The following is a 25,951-nucleotide window of genomic DNA, read 5'->3' as shown; positions in this document are numbered from 1 at the left end:
CTAGGTCCTGTATTTGAGAATGATCTCTTCATGCTGAAAAGTAAAGAATGGCAAAAATCAGTACTTACTTTGAAAAGATAACACCAAAAAAACCCCCCCAAAAACAAAGTAAAAGCCAGTTTTTTATGGTTAACTTGTTAAATTTTATTGGAATGCTCCGGTTTATAGAGGTTCTTAGAATGGCAGAAACAATTTTTATGATTTCTGATGTTTATTCTTTCCATATGCTTTTGCTACTTTCAAGCTTCTGTGCTTAGATATATTTTCCAGAGGTGCCAAAACTCACATGGGCTTTAAATCATTTTAGTGATTTAGTGCCACTGTGACTTACCTGTTTTCTTGTGAAAGCCCTGAAGTCAACTATTTTTATACCCATCAAGCCTGTCATTCATGTTCTTCTGTCCACTCAAAAGCATTTTCCTTTTTAATAGTTTTGCTTCTCTCCCTAATTTCCATCAAATATTTTATGTGAGTATATCCCAAACATTAGCATATAACTTACATTTTTAAAGTAGAAGTTAAACTGTCAGTGTTTAAAATCAAAATATTTTGTCTCTTTCCAGGTTATTGATTTAGACCCAATCCTGGGATCCTTTCTGATTCTCACCAGTGTCTTCTTGATGGTACTTGTGATCATTAACCTTTTTGTTTCCGTCATTCTCATGGCCTTTGGTAAAGAAAGAACGTCCCTTAAGGTAGGTAACTCCGACTCAGTAACTGAAATATAAACTTGTCATCATTTTATCATTAGAAAAACTCAACTGTTGCTGCTCTTAAGATTACAGACGGACATAATGCACAGTAGCAGCGTAGTCCCTTTATTAGTCTCCATAGCTCTGGCAACGATTTTCATAGGACACCCAGTTTAGAGGACATCTGCAGTCCTATAAATAGCTGGTCTTCAACTATTAAGTAGCAGAAACACTCCAATGCCTGACAGTAAATCATTAAAGGAAACAGTGTTTACACTAGTTTTTTAATCTATTGGCACTCTTCCCCTCCAACATTAGCATCAATTTTAATTCCCTCACTTTTCTCCTTTTGTCTTTGAATAGACTCTGAAAGACGATGCACTGACAGAAGTGGTGCCACAGAAGCTCTCCAGTTTGCTAGGAATCCAGTGGCACCGGAACACGTGAGCAAACAGCCATGACAGCAGTGGGCAGTAACACTAAGGCTTTAAAAGATGAGCTATTTGGGGGCACCTGCGTGATTCAGTCAGTTAAGTGTCTCAAGTCATGATCCCAGGGTCCTGGGATCGAGCCCCATGTTGGGCTCCCTGCTCAGTGGGGAGCCTGCTTCTCCCTCTGTGCTTTCTCTCTCAAATACTTTTAAAAGATTATCTTTGCATGGTACAGTTTAGAAAATTACCGGTTTATAATACACCATTAATTTTGTAAATCACTGAGCAATCAAAATCCCCGTGGCAGCAAGTTCTTAGGTTTATGGATCACTGTCAAGAAAGGGTTAACACTACAAGAGTGATACAGGATAAACCAGCTCTGCTGCCAAACAGCAAGTAAAGAAACACCTACCACCAATATATTCAGCATGGCTGTGGGAAATATGTATGAGTCAGAGGTGAGCTCACTGCAGCTTATTAAAATCAAAGATATAAGCATGAGGTTTGGCTAATGGGGAGCCCTGTCCCAGAGGACTAACGAAGCAAACTCCCAAAGGCTATCTAGGCTTAAATACAGAAAGAGAAATGGACTCCTCGCAGCTCCAGGCATCCACGTTACCAAGGAACCAAAGGTAAGGTCTGGCTTGTGCCCAGCATGGGTCACTTGCTTAAAATACTCTCCACTAAAATCCAATTTGCACTTCATCACTTGACCAAACCAGTGGAAAAAGCAGGGCACAGAATTTTTAACTTTATTATCAGCTACTGAGCTATGAGATACAAACCAATCAAACACATTAAAGTTGCTTGAAACAGGTGTGTACATTTACACTACACAGAAGCAGAGTCCTATCTTCTGATCCCAAAGCCATCCCTCTGGGCAAGGATGGCCTCAGCTAGCGGGTAAAGGAACACCGTTAAGTTACAATAGGAAGAGTCTCATCCACCTAGGAAAGTAGTCAACAACTGCAGCCACATTTTTTATGGGCACCCAAAACTTATGTGAAATCAGTTTTTAAAGGTTCTCTTATTCATAAAGTTTTCAAATGAAAACAGGAACCCCACTTCCCCTGTAGGCATTCCAGCTCACTACCCAAGAAACTTGAGTACTTCTGTTAAGGCAACTGGAAGCCCACCCTAGCCTTGGTGACTTCTGCCCAGTGTGTGACCTGTCCTTCGTTCACCAGTAAATGCAGTCCAACAGAACATGCCCTGGGGGAAACAGGAGTTTATGCAGTGCTGCCCTCTGGTAAGAGGGGAACACAGCACTCAAAGCAAAAGGCCACGGAGGGCTCCCTGAGAATCCAGTAGATCCAAGAGAAGCCTTCAACTTTCCCAATAAACTCTGCAACTGGATCCAGGTAGAACAGTGCCTGCAGCGAGTAGTGTATAAGCCAATGAGAGCACCCAGCTTCCAAGAGCTGTTAAAGGGGCTTCCAGAGTCCGTCTCTCCCATTCATGGCACACCTTTGCTCACTACAAATCCCTCTGGACAGAGGGGTTTGTTTCTAAGTCTAGAACTTCAGCACAGGGCTGAGAGACTTCATGAAGTATTCTTCTCTGTGTCCAGCCATCTTTGGCAGCTCTCCTCATAATGCTTTCACCTTCCCACGCCCCTGTGGAGGAACAGAAGGACAGGTGATGGGAGAACCTGGGCTCACACACTCAAGGGAGATGGACAAGCTCGGCTGCCCAGGGTCAGCTGCTCTGGCCTCATAGTCTCTAATCATTAGTTTCTTAGGAGCAACAGAGAACTGGAAAGCAGCAGAATTTAGAGCAGAAAGAGAACCCAGAGGAAGAGTGTGCTCAGTGATGGTTAAGAGATGAAAACGAATTTCATGGAGATTCTTTGTTACAAGGAGAAAAAGCTCAGTCTCAAATCTCAGAGCCTGGAGGTTGCCTGGTTTAAGAGAACTAGGTTTTCTTTTTCAACTCTTCAAATCTCCGGGAAAGATCATCAAAGTCAATGTCCTCAGATGCTGAGGTGTTGGCACCAGCAGATGCAGTTGGCAGTGTGTCTGGCACAGACGGCAACTCTGGCAGGACAAAGCTGTTGTAGGTATCCACAGGTCGGGAAGGGGGCTTTGCAGAGGCTTCCGGCTTGGGCCCAGGACCTAATTAAATTAGGGTAAGGAGCACAGTGTTACAAACACCAGAGAAAAGTGGCTCAGATCCTCAAAGCCCACATTCCCCTTTGACAGAAACAAAAATACAGGAGAAAACACTGGTTTTTAAAAAATAATAATTCTAAAAGTCAATAAAAATTTTCAGGACAATTAAATCTACATTTCCTTAATACAGCTGACTCCTATCTGTTTTACTTTACTATGGTGAGAAAAAAGATTAAGGGAAATTCAAAGTGTGGTACCTGGGACTAGGTACACAGAGCATGCACTCAGACTGTCCCCTTTCACAAAGGTCTGCTCCCATCACGACAAAGTCCAAGGGGTGGTACTAAAATTCTGTTGGAATGAGCCCCTCTTTAAGGCTCAGGGGGAAAAATTTTTTTATGAGGAATGTTAATGTCCTTATTGTTTGATGTAATAGGATCTGAATTACCAGTCTTCCATTTTGTATTTTACAAGTTAAAATCATCCCCCTCTCTACCTACTGTATGTTTCCATTTGTATCTAAGTTCTAGAAAAGGCAAACCTCAACTACTTTTAGAAAGTAAGAATAGTGGGGTGCCTGAGTGGCTCAGTCAGTTGAGCATCCGACTCTTGGTTTCGGCTCTGGTCATGATCTCGGGGTCATGGGACTGAGCCCCATGTCAGGCTCCACGCTGAGAGAGAAGTCTGATTGAGATTCTTTCCCTCTCCCTACCCCATGCACGCTCATGTTCTCTTTCTGTAAAAATAAAATCTTAAAAGAAAAAGAAAACAACAGTGTTTGCCTCCAAAGTAGAGAGTGGATTGACGGACTTGACTGGAAAGGAACATAAGAGAACTTTCTGGGGTGATGGAAATGTTCTACACCAGTTTTACTGAAGTATCATCAAAATATACCTCAATAAAACTATCTCCAATTTAAAAACTTTCCCCCTCCCTCTGGTTTCCATAGTGCTGGTAGTGTTTTACTTTCTGAGCAGATGATCACACGAGCATGCTTGCTTTATGAAAAGTCATTGAGCTATTCATTTATGGTTTTATCTACTGCCCCCTCTTTAATGCTCAAGCTTAAAAATATGTTATCTATATCTAGATAGAAAAATAGCTAGATTGATCTCTTTTGCTATTTCTAGGTACAACGGAACTTGAAGCAGCAGGACCATAAAGAACTTGAGGTTGAAAGAATAATGATACCATTAACAGAAACAAGGAACTTGGGAGATTCTCTGCAACCAAGAAAGATATTTTCTTTTTGGATGAGAGAAATCCTAAGTTCTATTTTCATCCTACTACACTCTGGAAGAAGACACGGCATGTGGGTAAAATGCCACAAACATGAACACTATCTCTGAGGCAGGAGCAGTAATGAGAAAACAGCAAAGGGTTCAAGCACTGAGGGTTTCTGATTCACACTCACCAACAATCTGTGCAGAAGAGACATTCTTATCAGCATTAAGGTCATCAACCTAAAACACAAAGATTGTTACTAGGGGAGAGAGCAATGGCATTACTGGACAAAGTACTGATATTGGTATAAGCCCCTGTGTTTTCCAAAAGCTAAGCCGCTCAGCAGAAGCAACAGAACCTCCTCCAAAGAAACTGCCCCTCCACCCCCTATACTCCTTCCTGATCTTCCAATCAGATAACATGTTAAACTCTTAACCACCAAGCAGAGAAAAAGAAAATTCTTACCACACCATTAACACCTCTCTTTGATACCTTCACCTTCTGGGCAGAGAGAAAGCACTAACCCACTGAATTCATCTCCAAGAACCAAGTCCTCTAATACTGAAGATCTACCTCATTCCTAGAAACAGTTGTGGGCAATGCTTCAATGCATGCAAGACCGAAACGTAAGAAAACCCAGGCCCAAGAGAAAACCAAAGGAAAGAACACTAAGCAAGTTCAGGAACAGGGCGATCTCGCAGCAAATGCCCTACCAACTGTAATGCATCAGATGGAAATAGGTCTCAAAAGGCATATACCAGCTGAGGAAACAAGGCTGACAGAAAAGGAGCCCTCTAATCCTGAATCAAAGCTATGCAATCACCAACAATTCAATTCAAGGCATGGTTACCATATTTATAACAAGTTTCATCTATAAGATGAAAATGTAAAAGTAATGTTATAGGCTTAAGTTTACTAACTGGACACTTCTGTTTAACATAAAAATCTGGCCACTATTCTTTTACACAGTGTTGAATTTGTAAAACTGGTATTTTAATTATGATATTCTAGCAGTAAGACTACACCAGCTCAATACAATTCTCTGCCTAGTTAAAAAAAACAAAAACAACCAAAAAAACCCCCCAAGAGACTAGGTGAGTGCCCTACTAGAACTTTCTAGGAGATCTGCAGCTCCTTCCTGATTCCTGGCTTAATTGCAAACAAAGCCCTGCCACCAGTGATGCTGCCCTGCCACCCCATTTCCAGGGTAATGTTAAAGCAACACAAAAATCCAAAGCAAGAGCAATGCTGGTAACTAGGAAATGATCAAAACTTTGCCTTCCCTGTGGCCATTATTTTGCTCTCTCTTCATGGGATTCACTCTCCTGCTGCTTACAAAAGAGGCTCAAGCACTTACAGATTCATACGATGGGGGAGTTGCTGGTATCTGAGGTGGATGAATATTGGGAAAAGCCTGATAAGTCCCCATTGGCAATCCATTGAAATCCGACTGCAAGAGGAGAAAGGCAACATCAGAGACACGGCCCCGTTTTGCAGTTTCTGAGGTTTGGGTATGGTAAGGGAGCAATACCTACACGTATTCAGTGTGAATATTCAAGATATATATTCAATATGTATATATATTCAAGAGCTCCAAAAGAAAAAAAATGCCCAGAAGGATTCCAGATTTTTAAAGATCTAAAGCCAAAGGCTAGTCTTCAAATTACTAATCAACTGCCTGGATGTCTACAGGGGAAGATTCTAATCAGACTTTCCTATTACTAGTAATGACCTTCACCTTTTTGTCTACAAAAGAGGTTTTTCTACCTGGTAATAAGTAGTACTCATTTTTGGAAAGAACTACTAGTATGCCTGCTACAGGTCCCAAAGGTATTCAGTAAAGCTACAAGAAAAAGTTTCTCTAGCACCATCTCTCTATATTTTCCCACATCATTAACAAAAGACTTTCTCCAAATCCCAGTAATTTTTCCACAATATGATCACTAATACCAAATGTTCTTACTGCAGAATCTTCTTGACAACCTACAACTCCTGTGTATTCATACATCCAATGTGTCATCTTGTTACATTTTCTACAGTTTACACCCACACTTCTATGTATACTTACTGGTCCCTTTGGAAGTGGGTAGGAGAAAGGAGTACTTGGAGAGGGCATGGGCATTGGCATGGGCATGGGCACTGTTCCATCAGGTCCACCAACTGGTGTTGCGAAACCTCCCCCTCCTCCTCTTCCAGGACCCCCTTTCTTCACATCATCTGTGAATCCAACATCAATAAGATCTGTCTCTACCCCAGGAGGAGCTTCTGCCTGAGAAGAAGAGAGAAACCCGTATCATTAACCCACATTGCAGGCCAGGTTCCCCCAGAAGCAGACTCTGAGATGGAGACCAGTGTGGAGGAAGGTGCTGGCGTGGTCCCTTGGGATAAAGACCTGTGGGGAAGTGAAGGCAGCCGGGCTAGGCTGCTGTACAGTCACAACTGCTCAGTCGATTCCTTAAGGAGCTCTGAGCGGGGATGGGCCTGCAACATGTACCCCCGACTGGGACAGAGTCTTTAAAACCCAGTTACTGAATACAGGCTGTCCTGCAGAAAAGACTGTGGATGAAGCAGCTTTCTTCTGAGGGCCACTGCTGGAGTGTCTGAGCCACCAGTCATCAATACTCTCAAGAGGTGGGGAAATAAATGCTTTTATCCTTAGGTGTGTATATCTGGGATGGGGGAGTGTTGTCTAAGCAGCACAGCAAAGAACCCACTACACCCCACTGACCTTAACTGAAGGATTACTATTTGCATATTTGCCCCCCCTTACACTGTAAACCTCTTCAGGACAGGGAACTTGTTTTTATCTCTGTATTCTCAGGTCTCAGTGCACTGTCTAACACACGGCGGCAGGCACCTAATAGTTTTAGAATCCATTCGGGGTCTTGGGGCATTTCTTGCTTCAATTCCTTGAACTTCATCGAAAAGCAGCAATAGTGCCATTCTGTATTTGCATCGAGGTTTGTACCTTTTCTAAGTGCCTTCCAGTCATTCATCTCATCTGATCCTTTAATACTCTTTGAGAAATGCAGGCATATTTATCATTACCCAAAAAGGCACTAATTGGACAAAGGCTTAATCTCCCACACACAAACTTTAGTGCAAAGGATAGGATTATTTTTTAAGAAAATGATATCCAGAGACTCATTTCCCCCTCTGTACTCTGAAAGACACTCTACTCACCATGACCACAGAGTCAGGCTCATAGGGCACATTGTAGTTCTTAGCAATTTCAATCAGGTATCTCTCCACCAGGATTTTGGGTGGGGCTTCCACACTCAGTTTGTGCATTAGCTGTAAGTAAAAGACCCAGGGTTAAAATCTATGCCAATCAGCCTAACCTGACTCACTTTTAAACTTTGTTCCTCTTATTTTACAGGTAAATTAATTGAGGAAAAAGGAGGTTCTGACCGGTTAAATCATTTTTTTTTCAGTCACAAAGCATTATTACAAACCCATGCCCCTCTCATGGTCTCTGGTTACACATGACCCAGGTGTTGGTAAGACTGATAATGCTGCCTTCCACATTTGAATTCACCCACTCTTCATCACCTTGCTTCTACATGCACAAATCACAAGGGGCACAAAGGACTGGGGGCCTCACAATCAGAGGTTTAGGGAAGGGGTAAGGAGCTGACTGCACAGCCAGCCAGAGAGCTTTCTCACCCTCACTATAAAATATGCAACCCTAGATTAACTCAGCCATACAGTAGGACCCACTACAATCAAGCCAAGATAACATGCCCACACCCTGTCTACTGCATCATGTTAAGTATGCTCATTACCCTGTCATTCACAGTTCCAATCTGGTTGGTCCTACATAACTTGCCGTATTCCTTGCTATACTTGGCACAGAGCTGATCAGCAACCTATAGAGAAAAAACAACAGTAAATGAAAGTGGAAACCATTCTTACAGACTGCTTCAAGCTTCCTATCAACAGTAACCATGCTTCTATTACAGGATTTCAAAAAAACCCAGGCCTGTAAAACTTTTAAGGGATACATTGTTAGTTCATATTTGTTTATCCATCCATCGAGCTGTAACTATGTGCCAAATTCTCTCATAGACATTATGACATATGCTATAAACACAATAAACAAAAACAGACATTGTTCCTACTCTTAAAGTCTTAGAATCTCTGAGGAAACCAGTCATTACTCAGTCACACAAATAAAGATACAAATGTAGCCACAGTTAAGTATCACCAAGTGAAAGTACACACACTGTCAATAACTTACAACAGTGAAGTTAGATCTGATCAAAAACGTCATGTAAGGGGAAGCCTGGGTGGCTTAGTTGGTTAAGCGTCCAACTCTTGGTTTCAGCTCAGGTCATGATCTCAGGGTTGTGGGAACAAGCCCCGAACTGGGCTCCTTCCTCAGCGCAGAGTCTGTTCGAGATCCTCTCTTCCTCTCCCTTCCCTCTGCCCCTCCCACTTGTTCTCTCTCTCTCAAATAAAATCTTAAAAAAAAAAAAAAAAAAGGTAAGGCTTCCTGAAGAAAGGGATGATGCTTCACTGAGATGTAAAGGATGACTAGGAGTTAAGAGGGAGGGAAGAACATTCTAGGAAAAGAAAACAGCATGTGCAAAGGCCTCAGGTAGAAAAACAGGGTCAATCCTCAAGCTGAAATAAAGTCAGTGTTGAGCCCCAGGGAGAAGTGTGATAGGAAATGAAGAAAGAGGGCGCCTGGGTGGCTTAGTCGTTAAGCGTCTGCCTTCGGCTCAGGTCATGATCTCAGGGTCCTGGGATCGAGCCCCGCGTCGGGCTCCCTGCTCAGCCAGGAGTCTGCTTCTCCCTCTCCCACTCCCCGTTTGTGTTCCCTCTCTAGCTGTCTCTGTCAAATAAATAAATAAATAAAATCTTAAAAAAAAACAACAAAAACACACACACACACACAAAAAAGGAAATGAAGAAAGAAAGGCATAAAGGGGCCACACAATGCGGAACTATGTAGGCCATATTAGGAATTGTTTCCATCATAAAAACAGCAGCTACTAAAGGGCTTTAAAGCAAGGGGTAGTGACAGAATCAGATCTGTGTTCTGAACAAAACCCTAAGCTGAATAGACTAAAAGAAACCAAAGTATGTGTAGGAAGAAGATTCAAAAAATCCAGGCAGGCATTGAACCAGAGTGGCCCCAACATCTGAGAGTTCAGTAAGGAGGCACTCATTGTTCAGTATGTAGACCTGGTACTTATGACTTAAGGTTGTCATTTGTCTTTTTTTTTTTTTTTTTTTTTTTTAAAGATTTTATTTATTTATTTGACAGAGAGAGAGCACAAGTAGGCAGAGTGACAGGCAGATGGAGAGGGAGAAACAGGCTCTCCGCTGAGCAGGGAGCCGGATGTGGGGCTCGATCCCAAGACCCCAGGATCATGACCTGAGCCGAAAGCAGCCGCTTAACGGACTGAGCCACCCAGGCGCCCCTGTCATTTGTCTTTTAAATAACAGTTCTTGGTTGCTTTATATTATGCAGGAATTTTTTATTTTTCTTAATTTATTGCTCTTTGTTTATGGCTTTCGGGTTTTATGGACTTTTCCACTATGAGATCATTTTTTTAAATCTGCCTAGTTTTCTTCTAGTTCCTTTATGAGTTCACCTTTTTAAAATCATGTAAATGTGTTTCATCTTGAATAAATTTTAATATAAAGGAAGAATACAGGAGAGGTTACAACGAAACTGAGGTTGGGACGCCTGGCTGGCTCAGCTGGAGGAGCATGCAACTCTCGATCTAGGGTCATGAGTTCAAGCCCCACATTGGGTGTAGAGATTACTTAAATAAAAACTTAAAAAAAAAAGAGAGAGACAGAGACTGAGGTTAAAAGTCTGTATAAGCAGCAGCTGCCTCTGAGGCACCTCGCTGGCTCAGTCGGTGGAGTATGGGACTCTCGATCTCGGGGTCGTGAGCTAAAAGGAGGAGCAGTTGCCTCTACTCTCCCACCATTCCTCTACTCACAAAACTCTGACTCCCAGCCCTACCAGATCAGAATACAGGAGGCTTACTCTCTGGTGAGGTTAGACTAAAGGGATTCTGAACTCCAAGCATAGCAGAGAGCAGAGACACATAATGACAATAGAAAAATTACGTATAAGTCTTCTAAAAGAGAAGAATGAGACCTTTGGCTTCCTTCTCCTCTGGTTCTCAGAAATTCTGCCAGCTTATAACCTCAAGGTAAAAAAAGAGGATTCCTCTCTGAAGGAAATGACCATACCGAGGAAAAAAACTAGTTCCTGGTACTCTGGAGTTCCCTTAAGAAAGGGCTTAGATCATTCAATAGTGAAGGCATCTGGCAATAAGCCCCCTCAGGCACACAAGAGATTCCAAGCCGCTTTTTAAATGCCTCACTTTCAAATATAAACCAACAATCAAGGGTCACCAAACTTCTGTGAAAAGCCTCTACTACAAAATAGTCTAAAACAAAGAAAGAGAACAAGAAAATGGAACAAGAGGGCGCCTGGGTGGCTCAGTTGGTTAAGCGACTGCCTTCAGCTCAGGTCGTGATCCTGGAGTCCCGGGATCGAGTCCCACATCGGGCTCCCTGCTCAGCAGGGGGTCTGCTTCTCCCTCTGACCCTCCCCCTCTCATGCTCTCTGTCTCTCATTCTCTCTCTCGCAAATAAATAAAATCTTAAAAAAAAAAAAAAAGGAACAAGAAAAGTTAATAAGAAACTAATATTCTCAGTTAAAAGACATTACAGCTATGAAACAAAAGCAACAGACTATGAAGTATTCAAATAAAGAATTAGAAAGAGCTCTTAAAAATAAAAACATACAGAAGACCAGGAAATCTCAAAAGATGGGTCAGGAGATGACTGAGACAATCTAGAGAATAAAACAAAAAAGGCAAAGATGCAGAAAATAGGAGAGAACAACTCAACTGAATTTGTATCCTAGCAGTCAGTGCCACATCCATGTTGTGATGGGGAAGTTTTTAACGTCTATCTCTTCTGCTAGATTTTAAACCCACAAGAGTAGGGCTGGTGTCATGTTTTGCTCACTACTGTACCCTCAGTGCCCACCTCACTTGTAACATACACCCGATGAATATTTGTGAAATTAATGAAGCAAAACATCTGTCACCTTAAGTTAATGTTATTTTAACTTTACTGGTTTACAGTTGCTTAAGAACTTTTCTATTTGAATATACTTAACTAACATTACAATAAAAACAAGACAAAACTGGAGATACACAAAACTTTGCTCCTTAAAAAAAATTATTTAAGTTTGAAAACACTGTTCTGTTGCATTATACAAGGCCTGAAAAGGAGGTAGAGACAAATTTATAAAGCCTGTTTCAAAGACACCATGAAAGGGGTACAAAATATCTGGTCAAATAAGCAGAAGTGAATTTTGTTAACCAACCTAAAAATATGACAAACCTCAGACATCACTGAAATTCACTGTACTCACTATTTTCAACTCAGCCACTTCTGACTGGAGCCGAGGAGCAGCCCATATCAGTGTAGACACGGATTCAGCCAGACCAGAATCTAGTTCCCTAATTAAAGAAAAAAATTAATAAAATTTAATATTCTTTAAAAGAAAACAGGGGCACCTGGGTGGCTCAGGTCATCGTCCCAGAGTTCCAGGATTAAGCTCCGTATTGGGCTCCCTGCTCGGTGGGGAGTCTGCTTCTCCCTCTCCCTCTGCTCCTCCCCTGCTCGTGCTCTCTCAAATGAATAAAAATTTTTTTAAAGATTTTATTTATTTGAGACAGTAAGCCAGAGAGAGCACGAGCAGGGGAGGAGCAGAGGCAGAGGGAGAAACAGACTCCCCACTGAGCAGGGAGCCTGATATCAGACTCAATCCCAGGACCCTGGGATCATAACCTGAGCTGAAGGCAGACACTTAACCGACTGAGCCACCCAGGCACACCTAAATAAAATCTTTAAAAAAAAAAATTCTTTAAAACAAACCAACAAAACCCCAGAATTTGTATCATATGTTTGATAGCCTCTAAAGTTCTTTCACAAATCTCATTGGATTCTCACAAATAATTCTAGGGCTTCTAGCCATTTTTATCATCCTATTTTACTTCTGGGGAATCTCTGACAAGCCCAAGGTCACAAAGTCAGGAAATGGTAGAGCCAAGACTCAAACTTAGACCTTTTTTTTTTTTTTAAAAGATCTTTTTTATTTATTCATTTGAGACACAGAGATACAGAGAGAGAGAGAGCATGAGCAGGCGGGGAGACAGAGGGAGAGGGAGAAGCAGGCTCCCCGCCGAGCCAGGAGCCCGACGTGGGACTCGATCCCAGGACCCTGGCATCATGACCTGAGCCGAAGGCAGACGCCTAAATCTGAGCTACCCAGGCGCCCCAAACTTAGACCTTTTGATTTCAGAGTCTTTATTTTCTTTTCAGTGGTTTACATGGAGATCAGTCCTTCCAGCAAAGGTATTAGGAAAAAGGTCCTTGGCTATGTGAAGTAGTCCCCCTAGTTCTAGCCCCCCACATGCAGTAGACTGGTATTACTCCCTTCTCAAAATCCCTTTCTCAAAAAGGTGATTTGATCTAGGTCTTCAAAATATCTTATTTCATTTCATTACAGTTATACAAGATGAAGTTCTAGAAACCTACTGAACAACACTGTGCATACAGTTAACAATACTATACTAGGCACTTAAAAATGTTAAGAGAGTAGAGGGGCGCCTGGGTGGCTCAGCTGGTTAAGTGTCTGACACTTGGTTTCGGCTCAGGTCATGATCTCACAGTTGTAAGATCAAGGCCCCTGTCAGGCTCCACGCTTACCGCGGAGTCTGCTTTGGATTCTCTCCCTCTGCTCCTCCACCCCCTCCCTCCTGGTGCATGCGTGCTCTTTCTCTCTAAAATAAATAAATAAATCTTTTTTAAAAATGTTAAGAGGGGGATGCCTGGGTGGCTCAGTCGGTTAAGTGCCTTTGGCTCAGGTCATGGTCCCAGGGTCCTGGGATCGAGTCCTGCATTGGGCTCCTTGCTCAGCGGGGAGCCTGCTTCTTCCTCTCCCTCTGCCTGCTGCTCCCCCTGCTTGTGCTGTCAAATAAATAAAATCTAAAAAAAAAAAAATGTTAAGAGGGTAGGGATCTGATGTCATGTGTTCTTATCAAAAAAGAGTGTGTGGGGGGGACACAAGGAAACTTCTAGAGGTAACAAATGTTTATTACCTTGATTGTGGTGATGGTATGCTATGCAGGTGTATGCATATGTCCAAACTCATCAAACTGTATACATATGCACAGTTTTTTTCTATAAATCATACCTAAATTTAAGTTTAAAAAAAAAAGACAAAATTATCTTACTTCATAGACTGGATGAGACCAAACCGAGCCAGCAGCAAATCACAATACAGCTCCAGAATTTCCATGGCCTCCACAAGGTAGTCTTCTCGGATAATATGCTCCACTCGGATCCGAGCTCGTTCATCCTTCCCAGCAGCCAGATAGTCAGCAATCTCTTTCCTTGCTTTCTGGGCCAGTTCCGCTAAGGCACAAATCCCATCCACTCACACAGCAGCAGTACACTGGGCCCTGGCCTGCAGGAGACTTCTACCCCAGGAGTGAATTGGGTGTTTCTAGTACATGCCTAGCTCACTTGTCTTTTACCAAATCTAGTCCCAACTCATCTAGTCTCGAGAATTTGCTCCTTTGTCTAGGTGAGAATATTGCTGTTATAGCCACAAATTTACCTCAGGAGTCATGTTACCAATTCCCTGCAACAGAATGATTCAATCTAACTTGTCACAAAGAGCAGCAATAATTATCTAAAGCTTAAAGGATATGGGATCCCTAAGACTTCACAGTACTAGCCTCACAGAGCTAATATTAGGATGGGAGACCCCAGTGATTTTGGGAAAGAAAATATATGGCAATCATGCATTACTCACTTTTTTTTTTCTCCAATAGTTTAAGACGGTTTATGACTAATCGCAAATTGACTCGTAAACGCTCAGCTTTAAATCCAGAGCCCAGCATGCTGTGCTGTTCCTCCTGGGAAAAGATAAGCACAGTTACTACTTTCAAGCTGAAATTATTCCAGTTAGAGGGTGGATTAGCTGACAGTATAAACCAGAATGGTTTCCTAATACAGGCAAAACAATATGATCTGATTCACATTTCTTGAAGATCATTTTGGTTTGTGTGGAGAACTGATTGGGGGAGGGTAATAATAGAAGCAAGAGGACCAAGGAGAGAAGGCTATTACTATAGAGATGGAAGAGATGGAAATACCTTAGACTAGGGTAGCATGACTGGATTTGAGATCTAGCTTGAAGGCAGAGCTAAAAGAATCTGGTAATGGATAAAATGAGTATCTATATATTGGTGTAGGAGTGGGTTGATAAAAAGACAAAGCAGCAGCAGGAAGGACTCCTACCTGTCCCAAAAATCTCATCAGGGCAGTGATGAGGAAAGACTATCATATTTAGAACCAAATTCAAAAATATTCTCCCATTAGTTCCTCAAGTCCTCCTACTAAGTCTCAGCCTGTGGGAAAAAGCCAGTGCCCAAGATCACAAAAATATTAATATTTACTGACTTGCAAAGAAATATACAAAGGGATGAAAAATCCAAGAAAAAAACTGCTCTATAAAATTTAACAACAGAAGGCTATTTACCAAGACTCTGAAATGAACAGCAAAGTTATAGTCAACAAAACCACTCCCCTCCACCCACAAGGGGATATACCATTGTGCATTCCATATTGAGACAGCGCAAATTCTATGTCTCCCAATGAATTCTGGACTTGAACTTCAAAACATATAACATCCAAACAAAAGCTAGGTCTAATAAACTAATCAATAAACAGACAAACCAAAAAAGATATCCAATGTAAGGAAAAACACTAGGGATATTTGTCCGCTTGTGCATAAACCACTAATAACCTCCAGAAGCCTTTATATATTTAATAATTAACCTAAGTCTCAGTTTACAACGGGGCTTGTATGTCATGAAATATCTGGGAACCATTACACTGAATTATATTCAACCCACTCAACAAATACCGAATATTTCTACATCAGACAATAGCTAAATGCTGAAGATTTACAAAAAAAAAAAGTACAGTCCTTGCCCTCAAAGGAACTTATATTCTACTGGAAAAAAACAGCTTACGAAAATCTGGCAACTATAATACTATTTGGTAAAAAGTGTAATTTTAGAGTGGTTCTCAACTGAAAGAGACTTTGTCCCATATGGGACATTTGGCAATGACTGGAGACATGCTGGGTTGTCACGATTGGAAGGGATGCTACTGGCATCTGGTGGGTAGATGCCAGGAATACAGCTGCTAAACATTCTACAATCAACAGGACACTCCCCCACAACATGGCCTCCACAAATAAAAAATTATCCAGCCCAAATGTCAGTAGTGCCAAGATTAAAAAACCTAATTCTAGAGAAAAGACACCCAATCTTAGAGACATTACAGAATACTTTCCAGGAGAAGGAAAGTCTAAGTTGGGTCCTAAAGGACAAACAAATTAAGTATAAGGTAAAAAGAGGATGTGACTACCCCAGGCAGAGGAAGTGCTGTATCCAAACTCCAGGTACCAGAGAGAACAAGAAACTTTCAGAGGAACACAAGTTCAGTACAGGTGAAGAATGGCATTAACTACAGTTTATGCCATAACATCTCTCACAATCATAAATTCAAAACTTCAATTTGACAATTATTTATAAGAGAACAGGTGCTGTGGTAGGTTCTGGTGCTAACTAGATCCAGACAATATCCTTGTTTTCAGGGCCTTCATAACCAGAGATGGATGGGACAACCAGAAAAACAGTAATTAGTACTATCACTTGCTGTACCAGGCACTGGCCCAGGATCAACCAGCAACTAAGCGGCAGAATGAAGAATAAAATCTAAGTGCATCTAAACTCAAAACCCAAGTAAACAATCTTAATCATATGCTCCTATAGCATTTCAGCACAAAAAATTATACTATATATTTTTCAATTCCTTTCAACAAATATTCATTGATTGTCTACAATACTGTGACAGGAGCTAGACACACTGGCACTGAAAAACAGACATGGTTATTGCCCTCATGGAGTTCACAGTCTAGTTAGAGAAAACTATCACCTCAGTAACTACAAAATAAGTAAATAAGTGCTGCTCTGGAGTTTATTATAAGGGGTTAACCTCTTTGGCCATTTGCTTGGATACTGTTTTGAAGATAAAAGATAACAAAATCAGGGGTTATTGTAGAGTCACAAGGTATGACAGAAAAATGTCATGATTTCTCTGTGGTTCTTAACTAATCTATAAGCATTGATTTTGTGATGCATCAATATATATGAGAACTAAACTTCAGTATTATAAATATTTTCAAAAGGCTTAAAAACATACACATTTTGACCTATTAATTCTACTCCTAGGAACTTAGCCTAAAGAAACAGAGCTTCATTCAGACTTTTATATAAAAATATTTATCAGCACATTTTAAGACCAAAAAATTAGAATAATGAATATTGCTTATTAAACTATAGTATATTTGTGATGGAATTTTATGTAGCCATTAAATATTTAAAAAGTATTTACTGATGTGAAAATATATCAATGATATTAGTTGAAAAGGCAGAACTACATATATGAAGTATGACCCCAAATTCTGAGTTTAAAAAAGCAAATATACATATAAACAAAGGCTGGACTAAAAAGAAAAAAGATTTAATTATTACTGTACGTAAACTCTTTCCAAACCCAATGAGTTAAGACTAACAGGAGAGCTAATATTAAAAATCAAACCCACCTCAGAAAGCACAGAACTTAGAATTTCTATTAAAAGACAAATAATAGGGGCGCCTGGGTGGCTCAGTCGTTAAGCGTCTGCCTTCGGCTCAGGTCATGATCCCAGGGTCCTGGGATCGAGCCCCACATCGGGCTCCCTGCTCGGCGGGAAGCCTGCTTCTCCCTCTCTCACTCCCCCCCTGCTTGTGTTCCCTCTCTCACTGTGTCTCTCTCTGTCAAATAAATAAAATAAAATCTTTAAAAAAAAAATAATAATAATAATATAAATTCATTGCCTCCTTAGAAAAACAAAGTATTAACTCATCAGAAAACAATAACAAAGATCACCTTATCGTAAGTGGAATATATGTGGAATCTGGAAAAAAAAAAACAACCACCCACACGCTCATACATACAGAGAACAGACTGGTGGTTGCCAGAGGTGGGTGGCAGAGAATGTCAAAAACTACAAAGAAAAATAAGTATGGTGCATTACTGAGCACCAAAAAAGTGCTTACAATTGTCCAGTAATTTATGACCATCTCCTTTGACAAATAAACAAACATTAAAAAGAAAGTACACGCACACTGTGTGCAAGGCCTATGATGAAGAGCTAATGCAAGAAAAGGAGCACAGAGGAGAAATCTCACTGCGTGCCAGGTCCTGGCCTTCATATCCATCAGCTCATCTGTCTCACCACAGATGAGTGGCAGGATCTGGGTTCAAAGCCCAAATGCAACATTACCCACACAGGGTGACCACTTAGCAAAAATATTACAACTGTGATTAAAAATGTAAACATGGTCTTGATAACCCTCCTAACTCAGATGCTCTTCCATCGAGGGCCAGCGCAAGGGGAGAGCTATGGAGGAGAACATCCATTCTGCCATGGAGCTCTGGGAAGCTTCCAAGAAGAGAAGGGATGTGCACTAGGCTTGAAGTGTAAAGAGGACTCTACAGACAAGCAATGCAGCAAAGGTTAACAGAGGCTTGATTATCAATCCTAACTTCTGTTCTTAATAGCCTTTGCCCCATGCCATTTAACTACTCTGAGCATCATTTTCCTTACCTTTAAGATGAAGGCAATAGCAAATATCACTCAACAAACATAAGAACAAACTAACAATTCCTATCAGGCACTCTCCTATGCACAAAGCAAAAGCCACATGCCTTAGCAGAAAGCAAAATAGGCAACACAGTTTGTGGAGGACAAAAGAGGAAAACTAGCAGCACGTCTACTATGGATGTAAAACCACAACCAGAAATAAAAAGTCCCCTAGCTTTTTACCGCCAGAGACAAATGCCCAGACTCCTAAGAAGGAACACTAAAGTGCATCTGAAATGCACAAATGAAGTCTTGGAAAGGGAATGCCTGGGAGAGAAGAATTTTAGAAGGAAGGGAGAGGAGCCCTTTAGAAAACTATGCTGAAGGGGAAAAGGGACAAAGGGAGAGTTCTGTCAGGAACAAGAAACTTTTTTTAAAAGTCAAAGGAGGGACACCTGGGTGGCTCAGTAAGTTAAGTAGGTTCAGCTTAGGTCATGATCCCAGGGTCCTGGGATCGAGTCCTGCATCAGGCTCCTTGCTCAGAAGGGAGCCTGCTTCTCCCTCTGCCTGCCACTACCCATGCTTGTTCTTGCTCTGACAAATAAATAAATAAAATCTTAAAAAAATAATAAAATAAAGGGACACCTGGGTGGCTCTGTCATTTAAGCGGCTGCCTTTGGCTCAGGTCATGATCCCGGGGTCCTGGGATCAAGTCCCATCAGGCTCCTTGCTCAGCAGGGAGCCTGCTTCTCCCTCTGCCTGCCGCTCCCCCTGCTTGTACTCTCTGACAAATAAATAAAATCTTTAAAAAAAAAAAAAGTCAAAGCAAAAACAATACATCTCCCCATCTCAAAAAAAAGCAAAAGTTAATGAGGACATGAAAAGAGTAGAGCTGATTAATACATTAATACATATTTAGGAAAATTAAGTTTACCAAAAAAATTAATTCATCAGAATAGGCATTTAAAGTGAGCCAGACACTGAAAGACACATGTTAACAGAGGAAACGGGTAACAAAGGAGTGGTTTTAGCAACATGAAATGCTAGAGAGTGTAAAGACATCTTTATTTCACATATTGCCGAAGATGGCCAGTGTCCACAAATGCTAGTTTAGGACTGCTGAAACAGCCTGGGAAGGAAAAGATCCCAAATCATAAGAAAAGGGACTTTGAAGAAGAAAAGTGCTAAAATTCTCTGAAAGGGGTGCTTAACAAATGTTTTATGCTGCTAACAGAAATCCAATTCTGTGAAGGAAGTTGAAAATACTGAAGTGTGGCAAAGTTGTTTATATTTCACTCTTCATCTTTTAGCTGGGGATGTTTGGGAAAGAGAAACTCCAAAAGCCTACTGTAAACCTGTGGAAGGCAGATAAAAATAAACCCAAATTACTGATCTTATCATTAATAACATTTTTTTGTTTAAATCTAGAACAATAAGTAAAATCACAGGGCCTGTTCAGGGACTCTAACAATCAGGATTCCAGCTGAAAACAGATTAGCATCCACAACCTGGGTAACCTGAGAAGAATTTAATAGACTATGTACAAAGGTGTGGCTAAGGTTTAAAGAAACCAACAAAGGATAGTGTATTGCCCCAGAACCACTAACATCCAGGCCTGAAAGGGAAAAAAGAGGAACTGACACCTCGCATGAGTAGCTATATGAAGAGGGTCTCCAGACAGGAATCAAGGTCATTGGTAGAGGCATGCAGACAATTTGCAGCAACCTGGCAGGAAAGGAGAAAGGAAATAAATAGCTAGCCCTCATTCCTCCTGCCCTCTGGTCTCCTGGTACCTCCCATCTACCCCCAACTGGAAGGCAGAAAGTAAAGGGGCCTATAGACACAGTGTACAAGACTGAGCCTCCAGGGACATACATCAGAGGAATGATGCTATGTGGCTCTGGAGAAGAAGTTATCAAGCATAAAGGCTACACACACACACGCACACACACACAAGACCAAACAAGAAGGAACTTAGATCTAACAAAGCAACCCCAGATTTACACTGTAGTTAAGATTTCAGCTAACCAGACTAGAAAACTGAAGTTAAATGAACAGCCTAAAAAAAGAAAACTGGGGCACCCAGGTGGCTCAGTCGGTAGAGCAACCAACTCTTTGTTTCAGCTGGGGTCATGATCTCAGGGTCACAGGATTGACCCCAGTGTGGGGCTCCACACTCAAAGTCTGCTCCCCCTCTCCCTCTGTCCACCCCAACTTGTGTGCTACCTCTAAAATAAATAAATCTTTTTTAAAAAAAAAGGTAAGGGCGCCTCAGTGGCTCAGTCAGTTAAATGTCTGCCTTTGTCTCAGGTCATGATCCCAGCATCCTGGGATTGAGTCCCGCATCAGGCTCCCTAATCAGTGGAAAGCCTGCTTCTTCCTCCTCTGTAGCTTCCTCTCCTGCTCCCCCCCATTTGTGCTCTGTCAAATAAATAAAACCTTAAAAAAAAAAAAAAAAAAGGAAAAAAAGTGTTTGAAAGGATATGGAAAAAACTGGGGCCCCTGTGTACCACTGTTGGTGAGACTGTAAAGTGGAGTACCACCATGGAAAACAGTATGGTAGTTCCTTAAAAAACTGAAAATAGAACTACCTTATGATCCAGCAATCCCACTTCTGAGTATATATCCAAAAGAACTGAAAATAAAATTTCAAAGAGATATTTGCACACCCATGTTCCTAGCAGCATTATCCACTATAGTCAAGAGGTGAAAGTAACCCAAATGTTCACTGACAGATGAATGGATAAATAAAACATGCTGTTTATATTTATGTATCCTGACATATATAAGAGTATTAGTAAAGTCTGAGTCCATGTTGTAGCGTGTGACAGGATTTCCTTCCTTTACAAGGGTGAATAATACTCTATTTGTCTAGTAGTATTTGATAAAATGTATGCCTTAATGTGTAAAGTAAATGTATACCTTGGTAGCTGGCAATCCCATTCCTGAACATATACCCTCAAAGAAATTTGTAGAAAGGGCCATGAAGACACATGTATAAGAATCCTATGGTGGGGCGCCTGGATGGCTCAGTCATTAAGCATCTGCCTTCAGCTCAGATCATGATCCCAGGGTCCTAGGATCGAGCCCCACATCGGGCTCCCTGCTCGGCGGGAAGCCTGCTTCTCCCTCTCCCACTCCTCCTGCTTGTGTTCCCTCTCTTGCTGTGTCTCTCACTGTCAAATAAATAAAATCTTTAAAAAAAAAAAAAAAAAAAAGGATCTTATGGTAGTAAGGAGGTGGCAGAATACTGTGTGTCCATTACAAGAGGACAAATAAAATGTGACAGAAGCATACAACAGACTACGACGCAGCAGTCAGAATTAATGAACTAGCTATACTTAGAACAACATGTGTAGTCTTTAAAAAACAAGCAAGGGAGTGCCTGGGCGGCTCATTCAATTCAGTGTCCAACTCTTGGTTTCGGCTGAGGTCATGATCTCTTGGGTGGGGAGATCGCACCTCTCGTCGGGCTCCATGCTCGGTGGGTTATCTCCTTGAAGATTCTCTCCCTCAGCCCCTCCCCCACCCGTAGTCATGCTCTCACAAATCTTTAAAAAAAAAGAAATGAGAAAGAAATAAAAGATACAAAGAGAAAACAAACAAAACTTTAGAATTGAAAAAAACAATAACCAAGGTAAGAAACTCACTGATGGGCTCAATAGCAGAATGGAAATGACAGAGGAAAGAGCCAGGGCACCTGAAAACAGATCAATAAAAAGTATCAAATTTGAAAAAGAGATTAAAAAAAGACTGAAAAAGTGAACAAAGTCTCAGAGATCTGTAGGGCAATAGTAAAGGATCTAATATCTGTGTCCTCAGAGTCCCAGAAGTGTGGTACCAAAAAATAGTGAAAAACTATAGGCTGAAGGGGCACCTGGGTGGCTGGCTGCCAGTCAAGCATCCAACTCTTGATTTTGGCTCAGGTCACAATCTCAGGGTCATGATATCGAGCCCTACATAGGGCTCCACACTCAGCTGGGAGTCTACTTGAGATTCTCTCCCTCTCTCCCTTTTCCCCTCCCCCCAGCTTGCACACACACTCTCTATAAAATAAATCTTAAAAAAAAGCAAACTATAGGCTGAAAACTTCCCAAATTTAGCAAATGGCATAAATGTATAGACTGAAAAAGCTTAGGGAATTCCAAACAGAATAAACCCAAAGAAATGTATGCCCAGACTTATCATCATCAAACTGCTGAAAACTAAAGATAAATTTATAAAATACTGAAAGGAGCCAGAGAAAAATCCATTACTTATAGATGACCTATTCAAATGACTATGAATTTCACATCAGAAATCATAGAGGCTGAAGAGAAGTGGAACAGTATTTCTTTTTCTTTTTTTTTTTTTTAAGATTTTATTTATTTGACAGAGACACAGCGAGAGCAGGAACACAAGCAGGGGGGAGTGGGAGAGGGAGAAGCAGGCCTCCCGCGGAGCAGAGAGCCTGATGCAGGGCTCGATCCCAGGATCCTGGGATCATGACCTGAGTCGAAGGCAGACGCTCAAACGACTGAGCCACCCAGGTGCCTCTGGAACAGTATTTCTAAATTGCTGAAAGAACTGTTAAGCAGGAATTCTATATCCACCGAAAATATCCTTCAAAAATGAAGGTGAAATAAAGTCATTCTCAGATGAGGGAAAACTAATAAAAGAATCTGTCACCAACAAACCTCTTAAGAAGTTTTCCAGGCAGGGGTGCCTGGGTGGCTCAGTTGGTTAAGCAACTGCCTTCGGCTCAGGTCATGATCCTGGAGTCCCAGGATCGAGTCCTCATCAGGCTCCCTGCTCAGCAGGGAGTCTGCTTCTCCCTCTGACCTTCCCCCCTCTCATGCTCTCTCTCTCTCATTCTCTCTCTCAAATAAATAAATAAAATCTTAAAAAAAAAAAAAAGTTTTCCAAGCAGAAGTGATACCAGAAGGAAATCTGGAATATTAAAAAAAAAGGAAAAAAATGGAAAATACCTATAACTTACATTACAGATATAAATATCTGGGAAATATAATAGATGACTCCTCTTGAGTGTCTTTAAATGCATTTTTTATAGTTAAAAGCAAAACTAGTAACATTGTCTAATGGGGTTTTCAATGTACGTACATAAGATAAACATAATGGAAAAAAGGGAGCAGGGTAAAGTGACCTATAGGATGTCTCTATATTCCACAGGAAGTGGTAAAATACTGGGGTGCCTGGGTGGCTCAGTTGTTAGGTGTCTGCCTTCGGCTCGGGTCATGATCCCAGGGTCCTGAGACTGAGCCCCACATCAGGCTCCCTGCTCGGCAGGAAGCCTGCTTCTCCCTCTCCCATTCCCCCTGCTTGTGTTCCTTCCCTCACTGTCTCTGGGTCAAATAAAATCTTAAAAACAAAAGGGGGGGGGGAAGGGGTAAAATACTGACTCTAGGTACACTGTGAAAGTACATCCATTATAATCCCTACAGTGACCTGTAAAACATATTATACAAAAAACAAAACCAAAAACCAGAATTTAAACTAGAATACTAGTGTTCAAATAACCCAAAAGAAGGCAAAAGCAGAAACAGAAATGAAAAACAGAGGAAAAAACAGGAAACATAATAAAATGGTGGACCTAAATTCAAATATAATAATTACATAAAAAATTATATAGAAATGGTCTAAAAACAATTTAAAGACAAGAGACTGTCCAAAAAAGGACCCATCTATATACTATCAACAAGAAACTCACTTTGATATGATAAAATGAGTATGTTAAAAGTAAAAGGATGAGGGATGCCTGGGTGGCTCAGTGTGTTAGGCATCCTACTCTTGATTTTGGCTCAGGTCATGAGCTCAGGGTCATGAGATCAAGCACTGCACTGGGCTCCGCACTCAACACGGAATCTGCTTGTCCCTCTTCCTCTGCTCCTCCCATCACTCACACGCTCCCTCTTTCTCTCTCAAATAAATCAATAAAATCTTAAGGGGTGCATGGGTGGCTCAGTCAGTTAAATGGCTGCCTTCGGCATGAGTCATGATCTCGGGATCCTGGGATTGAGCCCCACGTCAGGCTCCCTGCTTCTCCCGCTGACCCTCCTACCTGCTTGTGCTGTCTCAAATAATAAAATCTTTAAAAATAAATAAATAAATGAAAGCTTTAAAAAAAAGCAAGTTGGGGCGCCTGGGTGGCTCAATCGGTTAAGCATCTGCCTTTGGCTCAGGTCATGATTCCAGGGTCCTGGGATTGGCCCGCATTAGGCTCCCTGCTCAGTGGAGAGTCTGCTTGTTCCTCTCCCTCTGCCCCTCCCCCCATTCGTGCATGAACGCGCACTCTCTAATAAAACTTTTTTTTAAAAGGATGAAAAAGGTCTATCACACACTCACCAAAAGAAAGTTGGAAGTTTACATTTTTTGCACGCCTCCACCCATTTCAGTACAAGCTTCCAGTTATAAAATAAATAAGTCATGTGGATGTAAATGTACAAATTAATCATACTGTACACTCTCACTGCTGAGAGTAGACCTTAAAGTTCTTATCACACACACACACACAAAAGTTCTTATCACAAGAAAAAAATTTTGTTAACTATGTATGGTGATGGATGTTTATTAGTCTTACTGTGGCAATCATTTCACAATATACACAAACATCTAATCATTACGTTGTATATCTGAAACTAGTATGTTTTATGTCGATTATAACTCAATTTTATTTTATTTTTTAAAGATTTTATTTATTTATTTGACAGAGAGAGAGAGAGAGAGCACAAGCAGTGGGAATGGCAGAGGGAGAAGCAGGCTCACTGCTGAGCAGGGAGCCTGATGTGGGACTCGATCCCAGGACCCTGAGATCATGACCTGAGCTGAAGGCAGATGCTTAACTGACTGAGCCACCCAGGCACCCTATAACTCAATTTTAAAAAAAGAAAGTTAAACTTAATTGGAGGGGCTATACTAATGCTAGACAGAGTAGATTTCAGAACAAGGAAAACCAGGGATAAAAAAGGAGTATTATATACTGCTGTAATTATATAATGATAAAAGTGAATTCACCAAGGAAATATAACAATCCTAACAGGGAATGCACCTAACAAACAGCTTCAAAATACATGAGGCAAGTAGTGACAGACAGGAAAGGAGAAATTAACAAATCCCTATTTATAGCTGGAGACTTCAACATGCCTTCACCAGTAACTGATCAAACTGATAGAGTATCAGCAAGGATATACAAGAACTGAACACCACAAACAACCGACTGTACCTCAGTGATAGTTACAGAACACTCCACCCAACACAGTAACGCACATGGAACATACTTGAATATAGACCATATCCCAGGGTACAAAATAATCTTAACAAAACAGAACGGAAGTCACACAGAGTATGATCTTTAACCATATGGAACTGAACTAGAAATCAGTTAACAAGACAGCAGAAAATCTCCCAACACTTGAAAATTAAACACACTTCTACATAATCCACAGGTCAAAGAGGAAGTTGTAAGCAGGAAAAACATGTTTTAAAGGTTTGAACTGCAAGAAAATGAAAGTATTGTAATTTGTGGATGTAGTTTAAAAAGCAGTACTTAAGGGGCACCTGGGTGGCTCAGTTGGTTAAGCGACTGCCTTCGGCTCAGGTCATGATCCTGGGGTCCGAGGATCAAGTCCCACATGGGGCTCCCTGCTCAGCAGGGACTCTGCTTCTCCCTCTGACCCTCCCCTCTCATGCTCTTTCTCTCTCTCTCTCTCACATAAATAAAATCTTTAAAAAAATAAAATAAAA

The 25,951-nt window shown here is 41.2% G+C and overlaps 2 protein-coding genes across 3 annotated transcripts in view; one reads left to right on the top strand and one right to left on the bottom strand.

Annotated features, from left to right (window-relative positions):
* PKD1L3 (polycystin 1 like 3, transient receptor potential channel interacting) overlaps positions 1-1,337 on the top strand; it is a 59,113-nt gene extending 57,776 nt beyond the window's left edge. The window contains 3 exon segments of the mRNA XM_078063532.1: positions 564-699; positions 1,066-1,135; positions 1,137-1,337. Of these exon segments, the coding sequence (XP_077919658.1) occupies positions 564-699; positions 1,066-1,135; positions 1,137-1,242 (312 nt within the window). The 3' untranslated portion in view covers positions 1,243-1,337.
* A 524-nt stretch (positions 1,338-1,861) lies between these two features.
* Positions 1,862-25,951, bottom strand: part of IST1 (IST1 factor associated with ESCRT-III) — a 33,604-nt gene continuing 9,514 nt past the window's right edge. The window contains exons 2-10 of one of the 2 annotated variants that reach the window (XM_036068634.2): positions 14,324-14,426; positions 13,740-13,920; positions 11,873-11,960; positions 8,244-8,327; positions 7,642-7,752; positions 6,527-6,727; positions 5,816-5,908; positions 4,649-4,697; positions 1,862-3,237 (exon numbers count right to left, since the gene is read on the bottom strand). In XM_036068634.2, coding sequence (XP_035924527.1) covers positions 3,038-3,237; positions 4,649-4,697; positions 5,816-5,908; positions 6,527-6,727; positions 7,642-7,752; positions 8,244-8,327; positions 11,873-11,960; positions 13,740-13,920; positions 14,324-14,411 — 1,095 coding nt within the window. In that variant the 5' untranslated portion in view covers positions 14,412-14,426 and the 3' untranslated portion in view covers positions 1,862-3,037. The remainder of the gene's footprint in view (positions 3,238-4,648; positions 4,698-5,815; positions 5,909-6,526; positions 6,728-7,641; positions 7,753-8,243; positions 8,328-11,872; positions 11,961-13,739; positions 13,921-14,323; positions 14,427-25,951) is intronic. The other variant, XM_036068636.2, reaches the window with a different exon arrangement.

This window comes from Halichoerus grypus, chromosome 15 (genome assembly GCF_964656455.1).
Source record: "Halichoerus grypus chromosome 15, mHalGry1.hap1.1, whole genome shotgun sequence".
NCBI lineage: Eukaryota > Metazoa > Chordata > Mammalia > Carnivora > Phocidae > Halichoerus > Halichoerus grypus.
The sequence above is the reverse complement of the archived record's forward strand: the minus strand, read 5'-3'. Positions and strand labels throughout refer to the sequence as shown.